Below are 20,112 nucleotides of genomic sequence, written 5' to 3'. Positions count from 1 at the left end.
AGCAAGGGATTAGGAGGTCTGAACTAAAGTATGCCTAAATAAGTAGTTAGATGCGAGTTATATTGTGAAGAGAGAAATGGCAAGATTTGGCCACTGATTGAATTTGTGTGGGCAGGTGAGGAATTGTTGATGCTAAAGTTATGTACTTGAGAAGTTGGAAAGATGGCCTTTAATAAAAATATGGAAGAAAGGAGGGAAAGATAAATTTCATTTTGGACACATCAAATTTAAGATGTTTCTAGGACATCCAGTTTAAAATGTTTCATTATCCTTGTTCACTGGGGGCTTAAATTGCTTAATGTCCTTGAAACTCAGTTTCCCTGTCTGTAAAATGGTATGATACTTGTACAATCTTACAGGATTGTGTTAAGTAAAATGTTTTATAAAACATTTTTAAGTATCAAATAAATTTGATCTTGTTACAATCAGACTGTTCATATTCTTTCATCCTGAATACAGAATTATTCTGGAATAGTAGAACCAAAGTAAACGGTATCTGTGTTATTCCTTTTTTGTCATTACTTTTTGTGACTTAGTGTTGGCGCCTAGGAATTACCTTATTCCATTCTAAAGGCTCTGAAAACCTGATGTCCTAGAATTTTGCCAGGGATCTACACTCTACTTCATTCTCTTATTTCTAGGTTCTGCTTTTTTTCAGTTATATGTCTAGTGATGATCAACTGTCACTGGTTGTTTGGGTTTTGGTTCTTTTGGTCAGTTTCTTCTCAGTCTAATGGTCTGTTTAACTGATATTAGTAATATATTAGTGTTGTTATATTACTATTTGTTGGGCCTGATAAATTATCCATTATCAAGTTTTCAGAAAGCCTTGGGACCTTTGTAGTATATTTACAAAATTAATTTTCTGTCTAATGAAATCAGTTTCTTCCTCATTAGCTTTTGTTTGCTGCTTTCAGCTATTCAAATGTGTTGTCCTGTTAAGTGAATATTTTTGTTTGGGGGAAAGAAGAGATGAATCTTTTCACTGCTAAATTCTTTATAGCTCTTCTTTGATGCCTGTCCTTTTTATCTTCAGGGATAAATTATGGGGATCCTGTATTTCAGTATTGGCTGTTCTACCTCGAGTACTAAGATTGATGCTCCAGAATTTGCAAATCAATAAAACATGTCAAGAAGAGTTGCCAGTTGTTGCTCAGCTGATTCGCTTACTATTGCAGCATGGACCACTTAGAGTGCACATGATGACAAATGCACTTCTGGTACAGCAGATTGTCAAGGATATCATGGTAAGAAGTTTTTTTCAGAGATCATTTCTGGGGTTTTAGCATTAAGATAATATTGTAGTCTCAATGGGGTCCTGATTAGTTTCAACAGACATTGTGGCCGAGGTTGGAAATAGATTGTACCTTTGTGCTAACTAATGCAGGATATGTAACCTTTGGTGTGAGTGCTTTTGCTTGTGTTGCCTGGTTCAAGCAGCATTCAGAATTCTAGCTTTGACAGTTTGTGATGATCTCGCACCAAGAACCCTTATGTCAAAGCTGTGAAGCTGCATAAAATCTTGGCCGTCTACATTTGATTTTGTGGCTAATAGTATTTGAAATGAATAGGATCCTAGATCTCAAGCTGGAAGAAAACTCAGAAGTTATCTACTTCAGTGGTCTCCAAAAATTTTAATCACATTATGTGGATTATTTACTTATCAATAAATGTTATACTAAGAGTTTTGTACATGATAAAACTTAGACAATAGTGAGCATTTTTAAAGGATGAGATTGAATAAGATTTTATTCCAAAAGGAAGTTAGAAGAGTTTATTCATTTAGAAAAAGTAATTTGGCTCTGTGCAGTATGGATTGGAATGGGGAAGATAAGTAAGCTATTTCAGTAGTTCCTGTAAGAGCTGATGGTCTAAACCAAAAGCCCTCTGGTAACTGAAGCAGCTGGACTCTATATCAACATTTGAGGGCATAGAAAAGGGTGGGTGGGAGATGTGGATATTAAAAAAAAAAAGAACATTTGGCCATTCACTGGATATATATAGTATTGTCTAAGTCCCATGTGCCTTTTCCACTGTGTCATGCTGCTTTTTAACAGCTATTCCTTAAAAGATAAGTAATTCTAGTTGAATAGTTGGTTTTGAAACATTTTTTACTTCTCTAACTCAAGTATTTTAATTTCAAATGGAAGACATGTTTCTTTTGTTCTAAAGATGGAAAAACTATCATGGTTATTATATTAGGTAAGTTCTTTTTCAGTCATCAGAATCTTAGACATTGTACATAGTCTGAAATATCTCTTGTCTTATAAGCTACTAGGAAGGGTGTGTGCTTGATGTCCTCACTATGTTTAGGATTATGTAAAATGATGGAGGAAAGTTAGAAAAACTACATTTTGTCAGTAGAGTAGGAAGAACATTAAATTTTTGGTCAGAAAGATCTTGGTTCTAGTAGATATGTATGTGGATAAGTCATTTAACTTTTTGACCCTTAGTTTGTCAGTACACTGACTTCTCTGCAAAATAGGGAATGCCCGTGATGCCTACCTCACAAGAGATCATATCTATAAACATACTTTGCAATCTGTAAAAGCCTGCTACAAATCTTGTTACTCTTTTCATTGAAGGACCCTGAATTATAGGATTAGATTTGTCTTCCAAGTATCACTTGTGCACATTCTTTATTCTTATCTAGCCTGGCTACCTTTTAAGCAGAACATTTCTAACCTTTCATCCTTTTCCTTTCAAACTGAACTCTTGTAGTTGTCACTTTTATTTTATGTATTGGTAGAAAATGGGTTTTTAAAGTTTTGTTATGTCATCTCCTATAAGCCTGTCACCTTCTCAGTCGTGTTTTTAAAATGCATTAAATGAAAATGTATAGAAATAGTTATCCTTCCATCCCCCCACCCCCACCCCAAATAAGTTCCCTCTGGTCAAGAGCTCTTGTCCTAAACGGACCTTGGAGTCTGCTGTAGGATTTCTGTCTTTTTTTCTCTGCAAGGTGTCCTTTACATTTCTCCTTAGGTTGTTGTCTTCTTTTTTCCCCCTCCTGCTTGTTAGTGCTTCTTTGAGCCCATCCCCTCTCGGGATGGCATTGGGAAGACATCTTCTCTTTGGTAACATGTCAGCATACTAGCCCTAGCCCAGTTTATCTCATCTTATCCCAAACCTGGGGTTGCTAGGATTATTATTCTGACGTGTAATTTGTTTGAAATAGAAAACTTGAACTCATCTAGTATTTATTTTGCCTGATGAGACAAAACAAGGTATGACTATTTTCTCTCTTCACTGTCATACATTGTTCTATTTGACCCAGGTTATTTGCTTTATTCTTTTGTCTTGGTTTTGTGCTTGCTTTGGACAACACCAGATGACTATTTAAGGAACCGTGTAATTCATAATGCTGGAGGTTTACTGTTACCAAAGGAGGAGTAGAGTGTAATAAGCCATTCTCTTTTTTAATTAATGAGCTTTTATTTTTCTCTCCCAAAAACCCCTTGTAACAAAACTTAGTTCCTATAACATAAATTGTTGAGCCATTTCCCAATTCCTGGACTCTCCCTTCTTTTTCTATTCCACTTACGTAAAAATATTTGTATGTTTCGGTATTTTCCCTCTTTCTTTTGATTCTTTTGCTGTTTAGTAAATGTCTATCCCAGATTTTTGCAAGCAGTATATATAAAGCAGTGCCTCTGCTAGGAGGATACTATTTCTTACGCTAGGAAAAAATCAGCTATCTCTGATTAAGATCTGTAACTTCCAGTGGCTTGTATTAATCTTTTTTTTTTTTAACCGATTTAAATTTGGTTGATATCTTTAACTTTATATCACTTTCTTTTGTCAAAATATCATTCCCTTTTCCCAGAGAATCATTTTTTTATCACAAAGAATTTTACAAAAGAGAAAGGAAGCAGTTCAGCAAGATCTCTGACACAATTCTAATGTGCAGTTTTCAATGCTTATATTCCCTTTCCTCTGAGTAGAAGGGAAGGAGGTGCATTTGCATATCTCTTTAAATAACTTTGACTTTTACTGGCTACTTTCCAACTAAGGACTCTTTAAAATTATTCTTTCTCTACTTTTGAAGAAAGTGTGTTTTTTTGTTTTTGTTTTTATGAAACACTTCTCATCCCTCTTTCCCCATGTCAAGATTATGATATAGACTCATACTGAGAAATCAAAATCAGATGGGCTTTTGACTCAATTGGTGGGCAGACAAGCCAGGCTTAGTGACATCACTGTGCTTTGCTAAGATGATTTTAATCATAGAGAGCTGGTCCCAGGGCCAGTAGGATAGGGAGCAAATCTTACCTCGTACTCTTAACTATCTCTGAACCAGGTGCTCAATGTTGTCCAGGCTCATGGTCACATCTTGCTTCACTAGAAATCCTTTAGTGGGATCAAGGACTTTCCCCCTTAAGTTATTGGCTAGAACTGAGTAAGCTGGAGGTAGAGAAATGTTCCAAGCAGTGTATATGCATTCATTTGGGGACAGGACCTTAGAAAAAAATTGGCACTGGAACTAAGTATGTATGGGGTTTTCAAGACTGAAGAAAGTACATACAGCATTTCCATAATTTAAGTAGTATAGCCTTTCCCTTAGAATGTGCTGAGAATGGGGTGCTGTTGGGGAATCGTTCCTCTGAAAATTCACTATATTTACAAATCAGATTTAGTTGTACATAATATTTTTTCATTGTTATACTTTGTAATTCATTTAAAGTAATGTGCAAACCACTCTTGTTGTGGATCCCAAGGAGTAGCTATGTGGCCTGGTGAATATTACAGTCGAGTTAGAGATGTTGCTAGATCTGTTGTGATTTCATGTCTAGCAGAGATGGCAGAGGGGAAGGGAACTGCAGGAAGGCTGTATTAGGGAGAAATGGGCATAAATGCTGTTAAATAAAAACACATGGCAAATATATCACAAAACAAAACCTGTGTCTGAAAAGACTTGGAGCAGAGGATACTAATTCAATTTTTTTTTTCCCCTCCTGCAGACAGTGAAGAGTGGAGGGACTCAGGAGCAGTGGCTTACAGACCTTCATTACTGCTTCAACATTTACCTGGCCAGCCGCCCCCATGGCTCCGGGGCAGTTAGCACAGTCTGTTGAGGAGACACAATTTTAAACTGTTTACTTCTGTAATATTTTGAAAAATAAACATTGGGACAATATTTGTCAATAAAGCTGAACTTTAAAGAAAATTGGATGTGTATTCCTTTCCTGTACTGTGACAATGGATTGAAAATATGGTTTCATTATTGAGTATTTATGAAAAATATTCAAGCCACCTTGCTCTTTTTTTGTCTTGCTATACACAGTGGAACTCTCCACTTCATTAATTATCAAATTTGTTTTCCATGTGTGATGTTAAAATGTTATATATTATAATTGCAAGCAAATTTTCTATATGACAACCCTGATGGTGGGTTTCATTTGATCTTTTTTAAATATCATATTCTTCTCTTAATTCCATTAGGGTTGAGTGTCTTGTCACTATACAGCTATCTATCTGCAATATAGACTAACTCACTTGATAATTTAGATAATCTGGACTATTGAGATTTATAAATTCAGGTAACTGTTTTCTTCTAACCATCTGTGGTTGATAAAGCATTTTATAGCTTGTGGTTAATATTGCACAATTACTCAGCAGGAAATGCAGGGAATAGTAAAATTCACTAGCACTTCTCTTTTCTTTGTTGTGGAAACCTTCCCAATTAAAAGTAGTCATCTTTAAAAAGAAAATAGAAGTTAGTTAACCTACTCCGGGCCCATATTCGTCACTTGTTTACACAGACCAAATAGGTCTCCTAGGATATGTAGAAAAACTACTGGATAAAATTCAAATTTCGAAAGGTCAGAAGTACTAATACAATTTCTGATGCAAATTTGGGTCTGTTTTGAACATTTTCTCTCTTCTCTCTTTCCTAGCCTCAGGGCAGAGAAAACAAATGTGAACCAACTTAGAAGTATAGAACAGATTCCTTTGCTTAACCCATTCCCAGAGATGGCTATTTCAGATACATCTATACACATTTTTAATGATAAAGATTATGTTCTTTATGGCGTACAGACCCTCAACGTGTGATAAAGTTGCATGTACGTCTCTTAAACTTTTAACTTCATAGGGTACAAACATGTCTTTAGGTATTCTACTATAGACTCTTTCCAAGTTCATACCGAAAGAGATTATTCTTTGGGTCTGATGTTGAAGTTAGACTTGAAGTAGAATCTTAAGTAAGTGCTAAGGAAAATTTTGTAACTGATGCTTTTAAGGTTAGGAGAGCCTAGAGAGCCTAAGGACTTGGCAGAATGGTAGAAGTTACATTGTTGAGGATACTGATTTGGAAACTAGTGAATTCATTTAAAGGGATTGTCTGAAAGTACCATTAAAAGTGCTTTCCTTATGTAGGATTTATTATTCTGGCTTATTTCCGTTTATTCCACAATCCCCATCTTCGAAAGTCAAACTTGACCTCAGCACTTCATGGGGAAAGATCTAACTTTACAAGCAATCGTTACTCAAACTACCCAATGTTTTGCTAATTACCATATTTCCTAACTAGCCGCAAATTGAGAGACTTAAGTACCATCATCTGCATGGTCTTTACTATTAAGAGACATGTTATAGGCCTAATAATCCTACTGACAATTATCCTTCCCTGTCATGAAGGTGAGAACATTTATAAAATGAATGGCAATAAAGAGGTCCAGCTTTTGAACTCATAAACAAGAAAACTTACTCCAAAGTCGTTTTTGAACTTGTGTAAATATTGCACCATTTCATGGCTAGATTTTTTTTTAAATGACTGAAATGTGAAAATGTGATGACTTTGTTAACAGAATCAACTTTAATGTCCCATCTCATGAAGACGATTATTTAGTGACTGAATTTTTGGTTTCTTGTTTTCACCTCAGTAGCTGGTCTCATGTTGTAGGAAAAGTTCCTTGATTTTCCGTTATTTTCAAGCAAGTTTACATACTGCAGGTTGCTTACTGTTAAAACAAAAACCACATAGATGTTCCAAGTCATTAATTTTAGTTCAAAAATAAATTCGTTGGGATTGGTAAAATGGTTTTAATTCAACTCTCCTTAACGTTTTCTAACTGTTATGATCTATGGATTGATATTAAAAAGTCTGAAATTGATGACTTAAAAACCCTGCAAAATGAGGGTAAGCTTTTATAATCTAAACTTCACTGTAATGGAAGGATGACTCGCTTTACCCCAGTCTGATGGAGCTACTTTCAGACATCAAAAGATACTGGGCTAGGTGGGCAGTTTTTTAAGCCTGTATCCTCAGTTTTTTTGTTTTTTAATCAGGGAAAGGGAGGGAGAGCAGGTGTCAATTGGGGTTCATTGGAAAAGGGTTCTTTAAAATTCAGAAAGGCGAGGTTCTTCTGGGAGGAATATTTAGAAGAGAGCTGAGGATGGTCTTGGAAGTTTCTATTTAGACTCTTAGGGAGCTAGAGGAGTAGGAATCATTTTAGAAAGCACCAAGATCATTTAGGGCAAAGAAATGGTATCTGAAATACGGTGCTAATTTCTCCCACATTTGCTGGTTTCTCTCATTTCTTGGAAGAGAAGCATCGATGCCATCCTTAAGAAATCTCACCCCAGGTTTCTTGAAGTCAACAAATATTTATGTGATAAGTATTAATTTCTCAGGGATTATGATAATTAAGGGAAAAAAATCTAGTAATTGCTACACGCTTTTTTTGAATGTATACTTTTAAAACCAAAATTTGCAATAAGAGTAAGGAACATTTTAAACATGTAAGAGGATTGTGAGTTAATCACTTTGATTAAATTAAGATGGGTCACTATATCAATGGCTTTGTTAAATCATTTGTATTTGAGTATATACAAATACATGGCATACATGTGCTGTGGTTTTGAAATCGGGCTGATTTTCATGTGCAGTACAGAGAATTCAGTTTTATTTTTGGACACAATGAACACAGATTTATGGGTTGGTAGGTGGTACAGTGGGTAGAATGCTGGATCTGGAATCAGGAAGACTTCCTGAATTCAAATCTGGCTCAGACACTTATTAGCTGGGTGACCCTAGGTGGGTCACTTAATGCCTCAGTTTCCTCCTATGTAAAATGAGTTGGAGAAGGAAATTAAACCATTCAAGTATCTGCCGAGAAAACCCTAAATAAGATCACAGATAAAACTGAAATGACTTAAAAACAACAAAAAGGCATGTGTATGCACTTGTAGATACACAGATATATATTACATATGTGTATATATACTGCAATTTAACCTTGACATTCAGCAACATTTACTGGTTAATGTCAATATTTACTGGTTAAAATCAAAGTCAAGAAGCTGATCAATATTTAATGGAAAGAAAATTCCATGTTTTATTAGTGCCTTGGGAATAGGAAGTCTTATTTCAATTAAAAATCACTCAAAATTAACATTAATTCATTTAAGGATTTATTAGGACCCTAAATGACTGAAAATTTACTACACTTAGCATACATACCATAAGCTATTTATTTCAATAGAATTTAATATATTCTAACCCTTTGTCTTTCAGGGTGGGGGGGGAAGGTACCAGGATTTTCTGGCTTCTATTTAACGTATGTATGATCTTTTCCTTTGCTTTTAAAAAAATGTGTTATTAGGCAAACATTGTGAAATAACCACTTATGCAACCCAAATCATAGTTTTTTGATGTGTGCACATGACTATACAAACAGATTTTACTGTTACTGATTCTTGCTAGCTCCATTTGAAGAGGTTTGATATAGTGAATAGTCTATACAAGCTGTAATTCCATAAATCAATCAGTTAATCTCTCTAAGTTAATTCTCTAAGACCAGAATACTTCAAGTTACAGCTGTAATTCATCTGAATGGTAGAACTTTCTAGGATTTAGAAATTCTACCATTTAAAAACAAACTCTTCATGCCTTAATGACAAATTAACACCCCAACGTAAATAATTATGCAGAAATCTTCAGTAGGTACCTAGTGGCACTCTTGTACCAGTTTAACAAGTTTTCCTGAAACCAGCTTGTTACTGATTAAGTTAAACCATCTTGTTCTCTGTAGCATGAGGATGATTGTCACTCCTCTCTCCCCAATCCTACTCTTTTTTTTCTTAAACTAAATTAATATTAGCCCTCTGGCAGTCACTTAGCATCTTCTTGGATAGCATTTGCTTATATAGAATAAGACAATCCAGTGGAGAAAGAAATGTTACCATAGATACTTATGGTTGGAGGCATTCGCTGGACCTGGCATTTGCCACTGACAGCACTGAACTTATCAAACAAATTCGATGTGGTCATGAACAACAGGAGTCAATAGGAAAACATATTATTGAAGATGAAGTTTACCAAACTCTTATTAATTAGATAAATGAAAATAGGTATTACTCTGAAAACAAAAACAAAACACTGGGAAGGCATCCTAATGCTGTCCATTTTCATCACATTATGAAAGCTAAAGGCCACTCCACTCTGTTGCAGTAGGGATGATTCATGACCATGAAAAGGAAAAAAATCTCAAACTTTGTAGTTCAAATTCTCAAGTTATTCATCCTCTATTGCTTTATGGGGGTAACAAAACAGTTACATTTGAGACAATATTTTACTTTCTTTAATATACTAAATTTTAGAAAACTGTTTTATATATATATACACACACACACATAACTACAGCAATTTTGTTACTTGCCTCCTGTATCTTATTGTCCAATGACCTATGTCCTTTTGTTTCTCTACCAGAGTACTTATGAGTGTATTTTCCTCTTATAGCTTTTTATTTGTAGAGGCAGGATAATAGTAGTACAGAGTGAAGTGCTAGGCTAGGAGTCAGGAAGATGATGTAATTATAATCACATTGACCCCTGAAAGTGTTTGTATTTTTAGGAGAATGAGCTCAAGTTTTTAATTGGGTTGTTGCTTCCACTGTTGTTAGATAATTTCAATTGTGTCCAACTCTTCATGGCCACATGAAGGGTTTTCTGGGCAGAGATACTGGAGCAGTTTGCCATTTCCTTTTCCAGCCCATTTTACAGATGAGTAAACTGAAGCGAATAGGTTGCCCAGGGTCACACAGCTAGTGAGTGTCCAAGCTCAGATTTGAAGTCAGGAACAATCTTTTTGACACCCTATGTACTATGATACCACCTAGCGGCCCCTTTGCTCTCATTTACTAGTTCTTCAAATTTAGCAAAGTGACCTCTGGCCAAACAGTAAACAGATCATTTGCGTGGGGGGGGTGGGGGGGGTGGGGGGGAGGGGGGGAGAGAAGGGGAGGGAAGGAGAGGAGACTCAGGAACTATAATCTGGAAAGGATTGTGACCCACAGAGTGCCTGGAAAGAGCAACTTTCTGGGGGAACCATGATCAAGAGAATGCACCGTATGCCTTCTATTTGTGATTCTTAGAAGATGCATTATGGTATTTTCTTACATTATTGTTTCACACTATGTCAAACTATTTTCTAAATCATTTTGATTCAATAAACATTTATTAAGTACCAATTCTATGACGTTAAAAAGGTTATTTGCAGTTTTTTCCACTTACAAATAATGGTAATATAAATATTTTTGAAAAGCTATGTCATTATTCTGAAAATTTTACTATGAAAATTGCTGTCTACCTCCAGAGAAAAAACTAATGGAGTCTGAATGCAGATTGAAGCATAATTTTTTTGCATTATTTTTCTTTCTTGGTCTTTTTTTTTGTCTGTGTTTTCTTATGCAACATGGCTGATATGGAAATATTTTTTGTATGACTTCACAAGTATAATCTATATCAAATTGCTTCCTTTCTCAAGATATGGAGGGAAAGGGAAAGAATTTGGAAGTCAAAAAATTGTTCAAATGAATGTTAAAAAACTTTTACATGTAATTGAGAAAAATAAAAGAAAATCTATCTATCTATTTCGTAATTTCATTGGTGTGAACTCCTACCAGTATATAAACCCATCTGTGACAGTAGAAAAGTCCTAGGGAGTTTTAGGGAAACACCTAATAAACTTTAGGCAATTTGCTCGTGGGTTTTAGTAAGGGTCAGTGGAGGAATTTGGACATAGGACCCTTTTCCCCAATTATAGGGCAGGTATTGGATTGGATAGAGCCTTGGGTCTAAAGTCAAGAAGACCTGAGTTAAAATTCAGCCACAATACTAGCTCTATGATTCTAGGCAAGTCATTTTTTCTCTATGTGCCTCAGTTTCCTCAAATGTAAAATGGGAATAATAACAACACCTACCTCCCAGGGTTGTTTGTAAGGATCCAATGAGAAAATACAAAGTATATGGCATGGTACTTGGTACATAATATGTACTAAATAAATCTGAGCAATTGCCATTACATGTGCCATCCTGCTCCTCTCAGGTAAGATTTTTTAAAAGTTCCTTAATAATGTTTTTCTGGTATCTTCCCAATTTTAGAATTGTTGGGTTTAAAAGTATGATCACTTTGACAACTTCTGCAGTGCCCTGCTACATTCCCAAACGTTTCTGCCCCTTCGAAATTTCATCAGACACACACACACACACACACACACACACACACACACACACACATATATATCTTAACCTTGCTAACATTGAATATCATCATTTTTGTGAACTTTTACTAATTTGATGATAAAACAGTTTATTTTCAGTAGTAATGGAGAAGGGCATTAGAGAAGGACCTATTATGAGTGTAGAGATCCCAAACCCATTGGAGTTTTTGCATAAAACATTTGCATATCAGCAGTGATTCTTGCCTTGTTTGCCACTTGCATCAATGGTAGAAGAAGCTTCCACAGTTATGAAATTATTACTCGCTGGAGTACAAAGTTCTGAAATTATGTAGACTATGGTATATTGAGTAATTTAGTGTGTTTTCTTGTTATATAGTACCTGCTTGCCGAAAGATAAAAATGACTAGAAATTAAAAGATAACATGATACAGTGGAATAAGGCACTAAACAGAATCAGAAAGGTTCTGTTCAAATCCTGTCTCATACATTTATTAGCTGAATATCCTCAGGCAATTCGTTTGATCTCTCTGTTCCTTAATTTTTTTATCTGCTAGATGGCCTTGAAGGTCCCTTCTAGTCTATGATCCTATGATTTTTAGTATCCTCTGGATACCTGAGGAGGAGAGCTTGAAATGTTATACATACTCTATCTATCAATGATAGGAGGAGGGCCAGGCAGGAGCCTGGGGATGACTAAAACGGTTTGAGATTGTTAGAAAAAATTCATAGCCCTTGCCCCTAAAAGGTAGTTTTGTGCCTTTATAAATTAAATTCTTTCTAATAATTCATTTTCTTTTTGTGTCCCAGTAGCTCAGTTATGTGACTCTGAAAACAATTTGCCTCTAATTTTAGAGACTAATGCTAATTGCAGAACTGGGTACCATAGTCTGCTTGTCGGATTGCAAGCAATCTGATTTCTAAGTTACATTTCTATGAAAAGTTTTTTAAAAAGTTAACAAAATACAAACTTGAAATCAAGCAGCCATTAAAAAACTTGGCATGAAAACCTTCTAAAATCCTACTCTGCTAACCTAACATGGCTTAGAGGTGCATCCTGGGTTCTCAAAGGCCATTTTTAGGGATTGTAAGCCCTGCAGGGACCCACTTTAAAATGTGACCAAGGGACTCCGTGATAGGAAAGAGTGACAGATTTGGAGTAAAAGGATTTGGATTTGAATCCTAGCTCTGCCATTTTTCACCTCTGGAAGCTTCCAGCTTCTTTGGACATTATGCACTTCTTTATAGTTAGTTGCGGGACTCAGCAGTGAGGTCAAGCCAAATGGGTGCCTGCAGGCCGCACATCGGCTTAGAAAACCACCGACGAACATTATCTATGTTGTAGTGATTTTCATCTTCATCTGGTTCTGGGCCAGGGCAGTGTTGCCGACGGCTTTCCCTTTGTCTGTTTGACAGCGCCGGGCCACCATATAACTTGTGAGCTCCTTCCACGTATTAAATCCTACACATTTGTAAGGGGGGCCCACTTATAAATCTGGAGGATTTACTACTTGCAGGGAGCCCAGGATAGGCTTGAGTGGGACTGATTGGATGAAGCTTTCTCGGTTTTGAGCCTAGTTAAGGAGACTAGGCCCAAATCACATGATCCCTGTTCCCAGGGCCGGAGGAGGTTTGGGCCTCAGGTTTCAGGAAGTCACATGATCTCCGGACCACGGTCTCTAAAGGTCAAACCCAAGTCAGTGACACGCAGTTACAGGAAGTGACGTCAACCACAGGAAGCAGGCAACATCGGTGACCATTGGTCAGGGGTGATTACTTCCTTTTAGTCTATTCAATGAAAAGGCTCGGGTCTTTTGCTCTGTAACTGGATGTTCCACTTCCTGCTGGTCAGATGCAGCACAGGGCGGGAGCTGCGAAGCTTTCTGGGTGTCCTTGCGCCTCTCCCTGCAGGGACTAAACAAATGCTTTCCCTTTGTGCCTGAAGATGTCTCTGGTTACTAATTTGGGAAAGGGGTCTAGCACCCGTCCCACACAGTGTAGTTACATTTGGGGATGAGGTTCATGCAATTTTTCCCCAGCCACAGTCACTGACAAAGACTACTTAGTGAGAATGTGGCATATAAGCCAACTAAAAGTATTATCCTTTACTCTTTTTTTTTTCCTCAATAGTATTTTTTTTCTAATTACATGTAAAGATAATTTCTAACATTTCATTATTTAAATAGTACTTTATTTTTCCAAATACAAGATAGTTTTCAACATTTCACCTTTGCAAAACCTTGTTTTAAATTTTTCTCTCTCTTTTCTTCCTTTCCCCCTCCTCAAGACCACAAGCAATCTTTTAAAGATTAAATATATGCAATTCTTTAAAACATATTTCCATATTTTTTATGCTGCTCAAGAAAAATCAGATCAAAAGGGGAAAAAACACAGAAAAAACGAGCAAAACAACAACAATAACGAAATGGGGAAACTACTATATTTTGATCCACATTCAATCTCTGTAGTTCTCTCTGTGGATACATATGGCCCTTTCCAACATAAGTCTACTGGAATTACTTTGAATCACCTCATTTCAACATTCATTTTTATAACATTATGAGTTCCAAATTTTTTCTTTCTCCCTCCTCCACATCTCTTTAGCTAGATGGTGCAGAGGATAGAGCATAAGCCCTGAAGTCAGGAGGACCTGATTTCAAATCTGGTCTCCGACACTTAACACTTCCTAGCAAGGAACCCTTGGCAATCCTAGCAAGTGATCCTGGCAAGTCACTTAACCTCAATTGCCTCAGGAAAAAAAATCTAATATAGGTTATACCTGTACAATTATGTTAAACATATTTCCATATTAGTCACATTAGGGGAAAAAATTCACAAAAAAGTGAAAATAGTATACTTCAATCCACATTTAGTCTCCATAGTTCTCCTTCTGGATGTGGATGGCATTTTCCACCATAAATCTATTGGAATTCTCTTACTTTTATCACATTAGATAACAAACTCCTCGAGGGGAGGGTGGTTTTTGTTATTGTTGTTGTTGTTTTGGCATCCTCAGCACTTAACACAGTCCCTGGCACTTAGTGCTTAATAAATGCTTATTGACTGACTGACTCTCACTAAGAGGTGAAAGGCTGCATCTGTGATGATTAAGGATGTGCCTATATTGACAAAATCACATACCTAAAATATGAAAAAACTAAAAACTCAGGGTGTACAAAGAACTAACTCATTAACACTTTCCCAGGCCATTTCTCCAATGTCCGGGGATTATGTAAATGAGGACAAGATAAACTTGCGGAATCTGAACTAAAGATAGTTGACCAGTGACTGCATGCCCACAAGACTGACTTACCTGAGTTTAGGTGCATGGCAGAGAAAGGAGGCTTGGATGAAGGTCTGACAGAGTGATGTACTTTCCCTTCCTGAGAGCATCCTAGAAGGAAAAACAGCCATCAATCAATCTAACCAACATAGGAGGCTCATGGTTGCCCCCATCTGAATCCAAATTCTCATCTGAACTGATCCTATTTGTCTATTTATGGGGAGCTGGTATCATGAAGGCCAAGGGGACGCTGGGATTGGGATTCTATTAGAGAATTTGTTTCAGAATATCTTTGTAGGGGCAGCTAGTTAATTCAGTGGAGTTAGCAGGACCTGACTTCAAATATGTACTCAGATACTTGACATTTGCCAGTTGTGTGATGTTGGCAAGTCACTTAACCCCAATTCCCTTGCCAAAAAAAAAAAAAAATAGTTGTTTTGTTTTGCTAGAAAGACTCATTTGGAAAAAAAGTCATTGTATCACAGCATCATAGATTTAAAGTAGAAAGGAGCCTTCAAGATCATTGATTCCAATATCCTTATCTTACAGGTGAGGAAACAAACTAAGAAGAGAATGACTTGCTTAGGATCATCTAGCTAGTAAAATTTAGATTCATATTTAGAAACTAGAAAACTTATGTTTAAGTCATAGTTCCAATATGCACTAGCTGTGTGACCCTGCACAAGTCACTTGTCTCTGAGTCTCTGCTTCCTTATTTGCAAAAAGGAGATAATCATATTTGCATCAACTCCTTCACAAAGGGTAAACCTTAATATGCTAAATAGGTATGGGTTATTATTGTTGTTCTATTTCTTTATAAAGCTCTATAGAAATGCTATCATTATTTTTACAAATTGCTCATTTTAACTCCACAATAATCCTGGGAAAAAGGTGCTAGTATTATTCCCCTGGTACGGAGGAGGAAACTGAAGTAGGCAGAGATTAAGTGATTGACTGGGATCACCCATTTAGTCAATGTCTGAGGCAGGTTTCAAACTCAGGGCTTCCTCCCTCTAAGTATTCTATCTACTGCATCACCTAGTTGTTGCCTTTCCTTTTCACAGAATCATCAGTTCTATGCAGATCTTATTTTGATTTCAGATAGTAAAAGTACCTAGAATTAGTCAGTAGAATCAGTTATCATTAATAAGTACTTAATGAATACCCTTTGTGCTAGTTGCTTTCTCAGAGATGGATAGCACATAAATTCTACGAAATATTTCCCATATGTGAATTGACAAAGCTGAAAAAGATAATGTATCCAAATATGGCAACATGGATACTCAATGTTTATTTTAAAAAAATTAGTTATGCCTTCCACATAGTGGAGTTTATGGTGTGATATCCTGTCCCCTGACCATGATCTGGAAAATCTTACCAAAATTTTTGATCCTCCCTTCATACCAGAGAAGAAGTCTGAGTTATTGTGGCATTAAAAAATGAAATGAGTTCATATTATGTATTATTATAATATATTTTATGCATGTCTGAATTTCTAAGCATTTTTTGTCTTCTGCTAGCCTTTGCTTGTCATCTGAGGTTTCCTCAAAACTCCCCCCCAAATTCCCATTAAATTTTTTATGCTGACCCATGATATATCAACATTGTGATGGGGAAAGTTGCAATATGGAAGTTATAACTGTATATTATGTTTCTATAGAGCCTTATATTTTCATATTTTGTGTGAATGAAGTAATAGATTAGCACTCTAAAGGCAGCCACAGGTTTGCAATTGCATGTGTAAAGAAGGGGATTTACCATGAAGACTGGAGGAAAACCATTCTTCCAAAGAGTGAATTTTAGATACCAAAAAGTATCTGTAGGAATTCATGAAATTAGTTAGTGACCCAGAATAAAAATCACATGGGGATATGTAGCACAGCATTGTCTAAACGCTTGGCTACTTTCTAAACCCTTAAAAATAATGTGTGAATTCTTTTGTTCAAGGGAAAATTTCAGAAAATGCTCCTACAAAACCTTCTTCATTGCTATGTCACATCTAGTTCATATTTCATATTGGGTGTATGTGTGAGGGGATGTTTCATCATAGGATGTGAGCATAATAAAGTGAACTTCTTCCCCATAGTTACTCAACTGGGAGAGAAAGAATTACCATAGATTTGTTTGAGGACAGCTTGCTTGTTTTGCCTGATGAGGGAGCTGCTCTTGTTGCTAGATTTGGGGGTCTTACAGGATGAGGCTGGTTTCGAGGCCTTAGGGTTCAGCTGTTTCTTCTTAGCAACTTGGAAGAGAAAGGCTGTTTTCTCTTCTCTACACGCATCCTCATCTTCCTCACCTTGATGCTGAGCACTGCAAAGTTTGGACAGTTTCTTTCGTAGCTGATAACTAAGAAAAAAAAAGAGCATTTATTTGAGGTGAGCTAGTTTGGTCTGAATTTCATGAACCAGTTCCTGTGGAAGGTTGTCTGAGGAACTTGGGAATTCGCAATGGCTGCTAATTTAGTCGATGAAAAATATTTGTTTAACAAATTTAATTCAATCAGGTATTGTTACCACCATCATCAACTAATTGTGATTGGCTTTTCCCTAGATATACAATATTATATTGAATATGTTTAAAATTAATGTTTTGTTTTGTTTTTTTGTTAGCTATTGCAACTAAATATGTACTAAAAAAATCCAAATCAATTTGCAGACATAACATATATCTGGAGGATGGAGATGTGCAGCTTTTTATTAAGTGCATTCAATATGTCTACTCCAATTAAATATGCACCAAAAAATCCAAACTAATTTGCAGATGTAACATATATTTGAGAATGGAGATTTATCTGCTTTATTATTATTATTAACAGCTTTTCATTAAGTGTATTCAATATGTAAAAGTTTGTTTGGTTTGGTTTTTTACACAGCAACATTTTCATTGAGACTAAGATAAGGCTTATTCAACATCAACTTACAAATTTAACAAATATTTATTAAATGTCTACTAATGGGCAAAACGTAGTTGAAAAAGACTGATAAGAGATTTGAATGAAGAACATGAAATAAAACATCTCAAGTAAGCATTTATTAAGCACTTACTATGTCCCAAACTCTGCATTTATTTCCAAGGACAAAATGGGGAAGAAAGAAGTCCTTGCCTTCAAAAAGCTTATATTTTATTTCAGGCAGTAGAGAAGGGATAAGGTGAACTAAGAAAAAAATTACCTGGAGCAAAGGGACAAAGAAATATAATGTCTCTAGGATAAAGAATAGTCTCACTATTTTTGATCCTGGACAGAAAATTTATTTTTTGTTTCTATTTCAGGGTACTTCATTTTATTAACCTATGTTTAAAAATTCTTTAGGTTTTATTGGTGCATGTTATTTTTATGCTTGTCATTTCCCATTTTTCCTACTCCTCCATTAACCCCTTCCTCCCTGCTTCTTCCTTTACTACATTGAAAAGTCAGTTATGCAGAACCAACTAATACAGTTGGATTATGTATGCAACCCCACACCTCTTTTAAAAGAGAACTATTTTCCAGGACCAAGCTAAGATTTTTTTTTATTATTTAATAATAACTTTATATTGACAGAATCCATGCCAGGGTAATTTTTTTACAGCATTATCCCTTGCACTCGTTTCTGTTCCGATTTTTCTCCTCCCTCCCTCCACCCCCTCCCCAGATGGCAAGCAGTCCTATATATGTTAGATATGTTGCAGTATATCCTAGATACAATATATGTTTGCAGAACCGAATAGTTCTCTTGTTGCACAGGGAGAATTGGATTCAGAAGGCAGAAATAACCCGGGAAGAAAAACAAAAATGCAAATAGTTCACATTTGTTTCCCAGTGTTCTTTCTTTGGGTGTAGCTGCTTCTGTCCATCATTGATCAACTGAAACTGAATTAGATCTTCTCTTTGTCAAAGAAATCCACTTCCATCAGAATACATCCTCATACAATATCGTTGTCGAAGTGTAAAGTGATCTCCTGGTTCTGCTCATTTCACTTAGCATCAGTTCACGTAGGTCTCTCCAAGCCTCTCTGTATTCATCCTGTTGGTCATTTCTTACAGAACAATAATATTCCATAATATTCATATATCACAATTTACTCAGCCATTCTCCAATTGATGGGCATCCATTCATTTTCCAGCTTCTAGCCACTACAAACGGGGCTGCCACAAACATTTTGGCACATACAGGTCCCTTTCCTTTCTTTAGTATCTCTTTGGGGTATAAGCCCAGTTCGCTAAGATTTTTGAGAAAAATTCTTCATAATTAGCCAGTTGTAGGGCTCCCCCATTTCTTTTTCTCTCTGAGGCTCTTCTTGATTAGCTCAAGCCTCAGACTGGAAAGAACACCACCCCACTGTGTCTTTAGAGAAGTCCATCCCAAAGCAACCAATTCCAAACTTATCAAAAGGGCTGTCACATGAAGAATTTTCTTTTTTCTGGGATCAATTCTTTTACAGATTTTTGATATTTTTCCCAAATCATTGAACTTCAATCCTAAACGGTATTACCCAATTTCACCCATTCAGGGAACATTTTTTTTCTCTCCAAACTGAGCTTCCTGAATTCAAGTATTTCATATACCAAGTAGGTCTGAATTTGTTCCTTGGTTACTAATGCTACAATTTTTTTTAGTTGTATATCATTCGTTATCACTTATTTTCAGAGTATATAAACTGACATAAGAGGAAAAAAAAGGTCCTAAAAGTGGGGATAATGGTTTTAGCTCAGTTTCAAAGACAATGGAAGTGTGTACAACAGCTACAAACCTGGAATGTCATGAACAACATAAATACTAAATTGACAAATAAATTTCAGGAGTATAAAAGCATTGGTTTTTTTTTCAATTAAAAACAATTGAACTTCATAATTTCTTTGAAAAATAATGGTGTTATGGAATTTGAGTTTATTTCTTAGACTAAATAGGCATAGGGTACCCTTTTTTTTTTTTTTTTTTGTTGGAGGATACTCTCTTGAAGTCCCTTCATCCATTACAACATGGTTTCAAGACTCTCTGGCCTCTTGGCTGACCTTCTTTGGTTTGTCAATATTTCTTTTAAAATGTAGACAAGTGCTTGACTTATAGATGAGAAAACAGAGCCAGAGAGGTTGATCTTGGATATGTTCAAGGTTATACAGTTAGCTACCAACCAAAGAATTTAGAGTTCAGGTTCTTTTTTTTTTTTAACTCCCATCTTGTCCTTGAATAATAAAGTTAAGATTTGAATTGTCAACTGAAGATTATTTAGAAATGAAACTGAAATGTTTTTGAAATGATCAAGTAAATCAATAGAAAGGCAGTTTGAGAAAAAATTCTACAGGAACACACCTACTGTGTGAAACCAGATATGCATGTACATTGAGTCATTTTGGCAAGAATGAGTATTTATAAAGGAGAAGACTAC

At 35.9% G+C, this 20,112-nt stretch overlaps 2 protein-coding genes across 4 annotated transcripts in view; one reads left to right on the top strand and one right to left on the bottom strand.

The window, feature by feature from the left end:
- The window catches only part of TEX10 (testis expressed 10), a 60,745-nt gene extending 55,578 nt beyond the window's left edge, over positions 1-5,167 (top strand). For both annotated transcript variants that reach the window (XM_051966792.1, XM_051966786.1), the window contains exons 14-15: positions 1,037-1,247; positions 4,962-5,167. In XM_051966792.1, the coding sequence (XP_051822752.1) occupies positions 1,037-1,247; positions 4,962-5,075 (325 nt within the window). In that variant the 3' untranslated portion in view covers positions 5,076-5,167. The remainder of the gene's footprint in view (positions 1-1,036; positions 1,248-4,961) is intronic.
- Positions 5,168-6,716: 1,549 nt separating this feature from the next.
- The window catches only part of INVS (inversin), a 233,900-nt gene continuing 220,504 nt past the window's right edge, over positions 6,717-20,112 (bottom strand). The window contains exons 15-17 of one of the 2 annotated variants that reach the window (XM_051966778.1): positions 16,859-17,091; positions 14,776-14,856; positions 6,717-6,962 (exon numbers count right to left, since the gene is read on the bottom strand). In XM_051966778.1, coding sequence (XP_051822738.1) covers positions 6,847-6,962; positions 14,776-14,856; positions 16,859-17,091 — 430 coding nt within the window. In that variant the 3' untranslated portion in view covers positions 6,717-6,846. Of the gene's footprint in view, positions 6,963-13,207; positions 13,377-14,775; positions 14,857-16,858; positions 17,092-20,112 lie in introns of those variants that run through there. The other variant, XM_051966771.1, reaches the window with a different exon arrangement.

This window comes from Antechinus flavipes, chromosome 1 (assembly GCF_016432865.1).
Source record: "Antechinus flavipes isolate AdamAnt ecotype Samford, QLD, Australia chromosome 1, AdamAnt_v2, whole genome shotgun sequence".
NCBI classification, from domain to species: Eukaryota; Metazoa; Chordata; class Mammalia; order Dasyuromorphia; family Dasyuridae; genus Antechinus; species Antechinus flavipes.
This window is presented reverse-complemented; position numbering and strand designations above follow the sequence as displayed.